The 10,647-nt window shown below is 57.8% G+C and overlaps 2 protein-coding genes across 2 annotated transcripts; one reads left to right on the top strand and one right to left on the bottom strand.

Moving 5' to 3' along the window:
• Positions 1 to 1,836: 1,836 nt before the first annotated feature.
• C1QTNF4 (C1q and TNF related 4) lies at positions 1,837 to 6,496 on the top strand. Its single transcript, XM_066253903.1, has 2 exons — positions 1,837 to 1,988; positions 5,404 to 6,496. The coding sequence occupies exon 2, from the start codon at positions 5,409 to 5,411 to the stop codon at positions 6,381 to 6,383; it is 975 nt and encodes a 324-aa protein (XP_066110000.1). The 5' UTR covers positions 1,837 to 1,988; positions 5,404 to 5,408; the 3' UTR covers positions 6,384 to 6,496.
• A 2,021-nt stretch (positions 6,497 to 8,517) lies between these two features.
• Positions 8,518 to 9,641, bottom strand: FAM180B (family with sequence similarity 180 member B). The gene is given in 3 exon segments (XM_066253902.1): positions 8,518 to 8,913; positions 9,126 to 9,196; positions 9,557 to 9,641. Coding segments are annotated over 3 exon segments (552 nt in total).
• Between the last annotated feature and the right edge of the window lie 1,006 nt (positions 9,642 to 10,647).

Genomic DNA, 10,647 nt, shown 5'->3' with positions numbered 1-10,647 from the left:
ACTCAGGTTCGAGACCCTGAGGTCGCCAGCTTGAGCGCGGGCTCATCTGGTTTGAGCAAAGCTCACCAGCTTGGACCCAAGATTGCTGGCTTGAGCAAGGGGTTACTTGGTCTGCTGTAGCCCCACAGTCAAGGCACATATGAGAAAGCAATCAATGGACAACTAAGGTGTCACAACGAAAAACTAATGATTGATGCTTCTCATCTCTCTCTGTTCCTGTCTGTCTGTCCCTATCAATCCCTCTCTCTGGCTCTCTCTCTAAAAAAAATAAAAAATAAATAAAAAGAAGAAGAAGGTAGCCCCTTCCTTACGGTCCAGCGAAAGACCAATGCCTGAAGAAGTGTCAAGGCTGCCTTCCCCTGCCCGCCTGCTACATTCCTGTGAGGTTCACCTGGCCCTCACCCTGCCTCAAGCCCTCTCCATAGGCCTTTCAAGCTAGTGAAGGAGCCAGTTGTGATCTGAAAGGGCCAGACAGGTGCTTCACCCTATGCCCCTAAGTACCCCCATGCCCAGCCTCCACTCATTCCTTTCCTTTGTAATAATTCCTTTCATTCATAGTTCACCTAACGTCCTGAAGAAAACTTAATGAGCTAATCCTTATCACCTTCATGAGGACTAATAAGTCCTCATGGACTCATGTAGGTTAGGGGGTTAACGGAAAGCTCCAGAGGGCTTCACAGGTCACCAAGCTTCTCAGGCACCATACAGAGGGCCTGTGGCAAGGCCAGGGCTGGATCCCAGGCCTCCCTCCCCAGACCCAGGGTCAGGCAGAGGCCACCAGAAACGGACACCTCAGCAGGGCTCTTCAGAAGCCATCCATTCAGTCTACTGAGTGCCAAGCAGGCTGTCCCCTCCACAGAGGTCATGAGAAAACAGCAGTTCCGATGGAGAGTTCAGTCCCTTGAGCTCCCCGCAGGGGCCGAGCCCAGAGGGGTGGAGGGTGGTGGTGCTCAGATGGGCCTGTGCTGAGGGCCGAGGCGGGAATCCTGCTGTTCCCAGCCCCGCTGGCTGGCTGGAGCCTGCCCCCTCGGCTAGGCAAGCTATCTGTGGCCCTGTGCACACAGACCCTTCCCACCCTCCCACTGCTGGTCGCGACCCTCTGCCTTCTCTCCCGCGCTGACAAAGCAGCCTTTCCAGCCCAAATTCAGTTCTGCCCCAGGGACTCCCCTCCTTCCTCACCCAGAGGGGCTGAGACTGACCCTGTAATGTCTGGGAGCTTTTGCCTCCCTCATTCCTAACCAACCAACTAAAGGCATTTTCACAGTTGGAGGTGAGGAAGAAAAAATTAGGCCCTTCCAATACTGGTGACATTGACCCATTTATCCTTCTCTTTCCTCGGACCCCCTCCCCCAGTGCCACTCAGCCTGGACATCTGTCCCAGCCAAAATCTCACCTCCCACTGTACTTGCAGCCAAGAGGCTAGTCCAGTCTCTGTGCCCTGCTCCAGGCCCCTCTCCTCAAATCAGGGAGGAGGCCGGTCTGTAGAGTGCCCGGGGCCGCCCCCAGTTTGGCCTCTGCCTCAGGCCTCAGTTTCCCCGTCAGCTAACTTGCATTAATGATGCCTGCACGCCAGGCCCAGAGGGAGGAAGCAAGCTCCAGGGAGGTCAGCACGAGGAAGGGCCCGCGCAGGGGCCTCCTGGGGGCCGTGCCCTGAGCCCGCCGCCCCGCTCCCCCCCCGCGGCGCGCCCCTCCTCTGCTTCCTCCTCCCGCTCTCCCCTTCCCGCCTCTCCCCTGCCTCTCCTCCCGCCGCTCCGCTCGGCTCGCTCCCCTCGGTGCTCTTTCCCTCGGCCTCGCTGCCCCGCGCCCCCCCGGGGTCCCGGCGCCCAGCGCCGCCGCCCCGCCAGGCCCCGCCCGCCGCAGCGCGGCCGGTCAGTGCGCAGCCCCGCGCCCGCCGGAGCCCGCAGCCCGGAACCCGCAGCCCGGAGCCCAGAACCCGAGCCGGATCGCGGGCTCGGAGTGAACCCGACCTGACCGCCGTCCGCAGCCAGGTGAGGGCAGCTCTGGGGCGGGGCTGGGGGGCAAGATTTCCCTTTTAATGGGCGCGGGGAAATCGGGTCTTTCTTCCCTGAAAGGAGGACCAGGGAGCTTTTTTCATGAAAGAGGCTCAAGGGCTTTTTCTCCGAAGCGGTGGATAAAGGGGGGTCTGGGAAGAGGGGGCCTGGTGGAAGGGGAGTTTGGGGTACACCTTTCTGAGGGATTTTTTTAATGAGATGATTGCCTTCTGTGAAAGGGGGATTTATTGGGAGTATGAGGGGCTTTCAAGATAGGTGGGGAGGCGGGTTCTGGCGGGGCTTGAGGGAGGGGGTCTCTGAGATCCTCTTAGCCTGACATTGCTGCACCTTCCCTGTCAGTTCCCGGGGCTCTGGGTCTGCCCACCTCTGTGTCCCAGTTTTTTCTCTTTGGAGATGACTATTTTGAGCCCCACCTGGACCCAGCTAGGAACAGCCATTTCCTTCCCTGCAGCTATGATGCCCACCCGACAGCCTCCCACCTCTGACCTGCTCAGGGAAGCCAGGGAACTGGGCAGTGGTAGGTGAAGCGGGCGCAGGGTACTGGGCACCCTGGAGGACCCTGGGCAGGCGGGTGCACCAGACTGGGCAGGGAGGGGGACTGCTGGGGTGAGCGGGCCAGTTTCGGGGGCAGGATGGGTAGGAGAGCACCAGGGTCTGGAAGAGCTCAGATGCTCCCATTTTTCAGAATGCAAAACGCTAGGGTTTTTGTTTGTTTGGTTTTATTTGTTCTTTCTCCATCACCCCCATGCCAAGACTCTTTCCACTCGTCTTCCCTCCTGTTTTTGCAGAAAGGGAAGCTGAGGCAGAGGACGGGTTGGCTGGGAATATCTGTGTCTAGGAGGAGAAGGTGGAGGAGAGGAGGGCACACTAATTCAGAGTCAAAAGACCACAGTTCAAGGCTTGCCTCAGTGCTCATGGGTGACCTTGGTCCAAAATGCTTCAGTCTCATTGATTTCATCTACAAAGTCTCTCAGGTTTGCCATGAGCCCAGATGTTTCCAAAGAGTTTTGTGAAAGGGAACGTGCTGATATATTCCTGAGGTGCAGTCTTTTTTTTATTTTTATTTTTTATTCATTTTAGAGAGGAGAGGTAGAGACAGAGAGAGAGAGGAGAGACAGAGAGAGAGAAGGGGGGGAGGAGCTGGAAGCATCAACTCCCATATGTGCCTTGACCAGGCAAGCCCAGGGTTTCGAACCGACGACTTCAGCATTTCCAGGTCGACGCTTTATCCACTGCACCACCACAGGCCAGGCCTGAGGTGCAGTCTTTTTTTTTTTTTTTTTTTTTACAGTGACAGAAGGACAGATAGGGACAGATAGACAGGAACAGAGAGAGATGAGAAGCATCAATCATTAGTTTTTCGTCGTGACACCTTAGTTGTTCATTGACTGCGTTCTCATATGTGCCTTGACTGCGGGCCTTCAGCAGACTGAGTAACCCCTTGCCAGTGACCTTGGGTCCAAGCTGGTGAGCTTTTACTCAAACCAGATGAGCCCGTGCTCAAGCTGGCAACTTGAGGTCTTGAACCTGGGTCCTCCACATCCCAGTCCGACGCTCTATCCACTGCGCCACCACCTGGTCAGGCCTGAGGCGCAGTCTTAATCACTGCAAAGGCAGATGGGCTCCCTCCTGCATCCTTGCCCACCGCATGGACTGGCTGGCCCACCAGGGGCCTTTGTCGGAATTAGAAAAGGTGCCTCCTGTGGAGGGGGAGTGTTCAGTGGGGCAAGGGACCTGGAGTCTTTATTAAGAGAATTAGGAAAAGGCACACTTTCCCCAGGTTGGCAGCCCCACACATTGCGTCAAATCTAATATGGGTTATTCCAGTGCCCACCTACCCTCAAGCGAATGTCCTTGCTGTATAGGGCACCTCTGCACACACTGCACCTGGCAATCCTTCTCAGCAGGTCTCCATATCTCAAGAGACACAACACTACACACTCTTCCGGGATATTGCCTATAGAAGCCCATGTCCTGACCTAGGCTGTTGCCAGCTTATTTTCTGTCGTGCTTTGTCTCCACTTCAGAGCCTTTGGGTGTTCAATCCCCAAAGCCAATGCATACTAGGAAGCACGATAGAATACCACCGTCAGAAAGTGACTCCTTTGAGTTAAGCAGTGCCTTCACCAAGCTCCCAGGGGTCGGAATTACTGCATTCTGAAACACTTATGTCAAGAACTTGATTAGACTGCTTTTCTAAGGGCCAAGAGCAGAAGTATGTGCATACCTCAGTGGCACAGCTATTCACACACTGTACTCACACCTGTTACCTCAGAGCATCCTCACAGTAACTTCGGAAGGGGGTCTCTACCCCATTTATACAAAGGAAGCCAAGCCAGAGAAGGTAAGGAACTGGCCTCAGGCAGCGGTTCTCACCGCTGGCCTGAGGTTTCACAGCTTGGAAGTGGTGAAGCCAGGAATCAAGCCCAGGTCTAGTTGTCTGTCCTCTCCACTCCATTACTGAGAAACAGGCTGCTGACCTCACAATCGTGTCAAAGGCCTGCTAGAACTGTTGCTCTCCCTCTCTGGTCCCAGCAGCTCCTGGCTCTCTCCTTCCCCTCAGTGGCCAGACCCCAAGCCCAGAGGAAGAAGTTGTTTCACTTCCTTTGAAGAGGAAGCCACCTCAAAGACCAGCTGTTCTGGCCTCTGTAGTGCAAGAAAGGCCCCTAGGGAGTCCAGAGGTTCAGTGCGGAAGCTGACCCTTGAGTAGGTCAGAGGCCAGGAAGGGATAAGCTAGTTCCTTTCCTGCCCAGATAGGGGCTGAAACAGTGGCCATTATGGAGGACATCAGTACAGTGAGCCAGTGCCTACGTGACAGGCAAGCCAAGGACCACAGAAGAGCCACAGGAAACTGCAGCAAGCCAGCCGCTGAGAGAAACTCAGAGACCCCCTGACTCCTCTGTGTTCCCAGGGCCCCTGTGTGCCAAGAGGAAAGGTATGGGGTAAGACCAGCAGACAGAGATATAGGCTCCTACGAACAGAGCATCTCTACTAGTATCTGTGTTAGCGGTCACCTGACAAAGCAGTTTTGTTGCTTAGAAAAAAAAAAAGTTTTAAGACTCACTGGCCTAACCTAAATGGTTCCCAAAGTGTGGTCCCTGGACAAGCAGCATCTGTGTTACTCGGGAATTTGTTAGAAATGCAAATTCTGAGGCCTCATCCTGTACCTACTATATGGAAACCCTGGCAATGGGGCCCAACACTGTGTTTGAACAAGTTCTCCAGGTGACACTAAGGAATGCTGAAGTTTGCGAATCACGGTAGTCTAAGCCCTAGCTGTGGGTCAAGTGCAGGGCTGGGAATTGAATCCGTCTACTTGTCTGGGAGATCTAGGAATCTGGAGGTCTCCCCGCCCAACCCTCCTCTCCTTCTCCTTTTGCTCCCGTCCCAGGCGCCATGCTGCCACTCCTGCTGGGCCTGCTGGGCCCAGTAGCCTGCTGGGCACTGGGCCCGGCTCCTGGCTCCACGGAGCTGCGCTCGGCCTTCTCCGCAGCACGCACCACCTCGCTGGAGGGCACGTCCGAGATGGCGGTCACCTTCGACAAGGTGTACGTGAACATCGGGGGCGACTTTGACGCGGCCACGGGGCAGTTCCGCTGCCGCGTGCCGGGCGCCTACTTCTTCTCCTTCACGGCGGGCAAGGCTCCGCACAAGAGCCTGTCGGTGATGCTGGTGCGCAACCGCGACGAGGTGCAGGCGCTGGCCTTCGACGAGCAGCGGCGGCCCGGCGCGCGGCGCGCCGCCAGCCAGAGCACCATGCTGCAGCTCGACTACGGCGACACGGTGTGGCTGCGGCTGCACGGCGCCCCGCAGTACGCGCTGGGCGCGCCCGGCGCCACCTTCAGCGGCTACCTGGTGTACGCCGACGCCGACGCGCCTGCGCGCGGCCCGCCCGCGCCCCCCGAGCCGCGCTCGGCCTTCTCGGCGGCGCGCACGCGCAGCCTGGTGGGCTCGGACGCGGGCCACGGGCCGCGACACCGGCCTCTCGCCTTCGACACCGAGCTGGTCAACATCGGCGGCGACTTCGACGCGGCGGCCGGCGTGTTCCGCTGCCGCCTGCCGGGCGCCTACTTCTTCTCCTTCACGCTGGGCAAACTGCCGCGCAAGACGCTGTCGGTGAAGCTGATGAAGAACCGCGACGAGGTGCAGGCCATGATTTACGACGACGGCGCGTCGCGGCGCCGCGAGATGCAGAGCCAGAGCGTGATGCTGGCGCTGCAGCGCGGCGACGCCGTGTGGCTGCTCAGCCACGACCACGACGGCTACGGGGCCTACAGCAACCACGGCAAGTACATCACCTTCTCCGGCTTCCTGGTGTACCCCGACCTCGCGCCCGCCGGCGCGCCGGGCCTCGGGCCCCTGGAGCTCTGAGCGGGACCCACGGGGAGCCCGGCGGGCCTGCCCCCCGCCACCCCCGCACCCCCGCCGGGCGGCGCTAGCATGACGGCCCGCCCAGCGCGGCTGGACTCTGCCAATAAAGTGGGCCGGCGCCGGCGCCTGTGTTCCGGGGTCCTGTTCTCTGTCTTGATTGCGACCAGTTTCAGGGCAGGCGGGAAGGCGCTGACTACTGCAGGCGCAGGGTGAGGGGTCGGGGGCTCAGAGGACAAGATCTGGTCAGCCCCTGGAACGGTGAGATGGGGATTCCATGGAACCCCCCACACTAATCCGCTGTGGGCCTCCCCTTCACGCCCCGCCCCTTTCCAGTCTGTTCCTCGAGGTCCTCCCTATTGACCTTCCATCTCATTCTTAGGACCTACTGATGGCGGGCTGCATTCTGTGACAAGAGGCAACAGCCCGCTACTTCTCTGGGGGTGTGGGATTCAAGAAAAGAGCACATTCCTACTTCCAGTAGAGCGTTTGAATGGGTCGAGCAGTTGGTACCTCGTTGCCACACCCCTTCCTTCCCAGGATAAGGGAGAGTGATGTGCTCTGACAGGGGTTAAGCAGCTTACCTGACACGGAAGGATACAGGAGGCCAGAACATTTTATAGGATGAGCTATACAGGATCAGGGGCTACACCAGCCAGCTTTTGCTTGTCTCTGTCAGTCCCCTCCCAGACTCCCCCCCCCTTCTCTGAGGCTTGTTGAGATGGACCAAAATACATTCTCTCCCCTCAAAAAGTATATTCCTGCCCTGGCCGGTTGGCTCAGTGGTAGAGCGTCGGCCTGGCGTGCAGAAGTCCCGGGTTCGATTCCGGGCCAGGGCACACAGGAGAAGCGCCCATCTGCTTCTCCACCCCTCCCCCTCTCCTTCCTCTCTGTCTCTCTCTTCCCCTCCCGCAGCCGAGGCTCCACTGGAGCAAAGATGGCCTGGGTGCTGGGGATGGCTCCTTGGCCTCTGCCCCAGGCGCTAGAGTGGCTTGATCGCAACAGAGCGACGCCCCCGGAGGGGCAGAGCATCGCTCCCTGGTGGGCAGAGCGTCGCCCCCTGGTGGGCGTGCCTGGTGGATCCCGGTCGGGCGCATGCGGGAGTCTGTCGAACTGTCTCTCCCCGTTTCCAGCTTCAGAAAAATAAGAAAAAAAAAAGTATATTCCTCCACCTACTTCCCTTCACTCTTCTAACAGACCAAACTAAAAATGTCCTCCTATGCTCCTAGCCCAAATGGGGGAACTTGGAAGTTCAGGGACCCAGAGCAGTGGTTGGGCTTAAAGGGGTATCTAAATTAGGACTGGGTGCTGAGCATGTGGAAGGCTCCTGTTAAGAGTCCACAGGGCTTCTCATGGACTGCTAGGGTGGAATTTGAAGGGTCTGATCTGGCCTTACCCTTACTTGGGGGCAGTTTACCTTTCAACATTTCTTTTCTTTTTTATTTTTTATTTTTCTGAAGTTGGAAACGGGGAGGTAGTCAGACAGACTCCCGCATGCGCCCTACTGGGATCCAACCAGCATGCCCACCAGGGGGCGATGCTCTGCCCATCTGGGGCGTTGCTCTGTTGCAACCAGAGCCACTCTAGCGCCTGAGGCAGAGGCCATAGAACCTTCCTCAGTGCCCGGGCCAACTTTGCTCCAATGGAGCCTTGGCTGCGGGAGAGGAAGAGAGAGACAGAGAGGAAGGAGAGGGGGAGGGGTGGAGAAGCAGATGGGCGCTTCTCCTGTGTGCCCTGGCCGGGAATCAAACCTGGGACTCCTGCATGCCAGGCCGACGCTTTACCACTGAGCCAACTGGCCAGGGCTCCTTTCAACATTTCTTAAACATACTTCTCAATCCTGACCCCAACACACACACACACACACACACACACACACACACACACACACACGAGTCTGCAGGTCCTGCCTTTAACTCTATACCTACTGCCTGGGACGCAGAGCCCAGGGTCTTAGCCTATAGGAGCCCAGGGAAGACTATGGGGGAGAGGTACACAGGAGTCCAGGGTGCAAGCCGCAAGCTCAGAAACCTGAACACAGTGGGGAAAAACCAGGTGATGGAAGCCCTGCCCAGGATGGGTCAGGCTTGAGGGGTGGGGATCCGGGGTTGGGGGACTGGCAGGTAAAAGGGGAAGGTCAGGGGGAAGGGTCAAGGTTTGAGGCCCAGGGCCCCAAAGGAGGAGGCTGTCCCTGGGGGCAGAAGCCTTTGCACAGGTCCCAGAGTGTTTCCTGTGCCCGGAGAGCAAAGACCTGGGTCCAGAGACCCCTCTCCTCAGCCTCCATAGCCTTGTGGAGCCTGTAGACACAGGATAGGCCTGTGAGGAGCAGATGTTCAAATTCCCAAGGGCTAAGCGGAGGCCCCTTCCGCAGGTCCTGGAACTGCTGCAATCACCACTCAGCACCCTGCAAGTCACTGGGCACTTGGTGCTGCAGGAGGAGCCTGAGTCGGCGGCCTGGAAGTGTGGATGCCAGTTCTTCATCCTGTATGTGTAGCTGCCCCATGGCATCCAGCTCCAGTCCAGCCCAGAGCAGCTGCAAGGGGAGCCATGTAAGGAGTAGGCGGTGGGCCTGGAAGGCAGGGCAGGCAGCCGAGTGGGCCAGGGGAGCATAAGCAGGCAGTAGGAACCATGCTGGGTTGCCCCCCACCCTGAGGAGGCCCAACTTGAGACATCCCCCACTTCCCAACCCTGATTTAGGGACCTTTGGATGCTCCCAACCCCCATGTGCCAGGCTGGATTAAAGACCTCAAACATCACTTCCGGGGCCTCTGGCTTCTGCAGGCCACCTCCCACGCTGGTGCTGTCCGTTGGCTGCCCTGGGGCAGCAGAGAGAAGTCAGGCCCCTGCCAAGCTCCACCCTAAACACCCCAGCCTCCTAGAAGTGCCCCCCAGCTGCTTTGTAAGGGTGCCTGGAGGTTTTCTAGCCGCCAGTGCAGGAATGCACTCTGTGCCCTCCAGGGCCAGCACTGAGGACAGCTAGGGCTCTCTCACTTCACCTGTGCCTTTCCAGTTTTGGAGATCATGCCCATGCCATTAGCACTGTAGCACAGGTCAGCCTGTTATCGACCATGCCAGCAGTTCCTAGGCCCTGTGGGGCTCAGGCAGAACCAGCTGTAACTGCTATTAGCCAGCAGCCTTCCCTGGCACCCATCGACCCCACCCTGAAGCCCCAGTACCTGCATGGTGCTGGGTTGTAGTCTCCCCAGGGAGGAGGCAAATGGCTGTCATTAGCCAAGCCAGGAACTGCATTTTCCTCGCCATGCCCCACCACGTCCTCTGAGTCTTACTCTTCCCAGCTTCCCTCTGCTCCTGCATCTGCCTGCCACACACCGTGGCTCCAGCTTTCCAATGGAAGCTGCTCAGGCATTCCCCGTTTTACGTGTCAGTCTTCAATGTGGAACAGGGAAGGGCTGGCTCTGGCTTCCCAGGGGCTTTCCATCGTGTAGAAATGTGGAATCTGGTTGTTGGCAATAGGAGCCTGGCTTTCTGCTTGTCAGGCTTTGAGCATGTTCCTACCCAGAAGGGCGGGCTGCTTAGTTAATAGAAAAAAGGTGTTCAGTAGCAAACAGCGCAAGGTTGGCCCTCCCGAAGTGTAGAAAAGAACCCAGGCAGTAACACTACCTTACAATCTGTCCTCACACCCAAAACATCCTGCAGCTGAGCCCAACTCCTGACACCCCATCCAGCCCAACCTCCAGGGAGCCCCTCAGCAGCCAACAGCATCAGCTGCGAAGCCCAGTCCTCCACGTGCATGGTGGACTGACCAGGCAGCCCCATGGACAGGCAGAGCCAAGCACTTCCACCTCAGGCACTCAGCCACACTGGCTGAACAGGCCCCAGACCAGCTGGGGCAGGGGTCCTAGCCCCTTGTATGAATGATCTGTATGGAACTCTTGAGTATTTTTTGCCCCAACCTTGGGACCTCCTTTGCTTGTTTACAGCATTCTTGGCTCAGGCCAGAGTCCAGGCAGATTCCTTTTGGCCAAGTGTGATGAGCTGTCAGGTTGCAGGGAGGAGGATGCCGAGTTCAAGACTCAAATATGAGCCTGACCAGGCGGTAGAGCAGTGGATAAAGCGTCCAACTGGGATGTGGAGACCCAGGTTCAAAACCCTGAGGTCACCAGCTTGAGCGCAGGCTCGTCTGGTTTGAGAAAGGCTCACCAGCCTGAGCCCAAGGTCGCAGGCTTGAGCAAGGGGTCATTCAGTCTGCTGTAGCCCCTCCTCCCCAGTCAAGGCACATATGAGAAAGCAATCAATGAACAACTAA

This window comes from Saccopteryx bilineata, chromosome 1 (assembly GCF_036850765.1).
Source record: "Saccopteryx bilineata isolate mSacBil1 chromosome 1, mSacBil1_pri_phased_curated, whole genome shotgun sequence".
In the NCBI taxonomy this organism is placed as follows: domain Eukaryota; kingdom Metazoa; phylum Chordata; class Mammalia; order Chiroptera; family Emballonuridae; genus Saccopteryx; species Saccopteryx bilineata.
The sequence above is the reverse complement of the archived record's forward strand: the minus strand, read 5'-3'. Positions and strand labels throughout refer to the sequence as shown.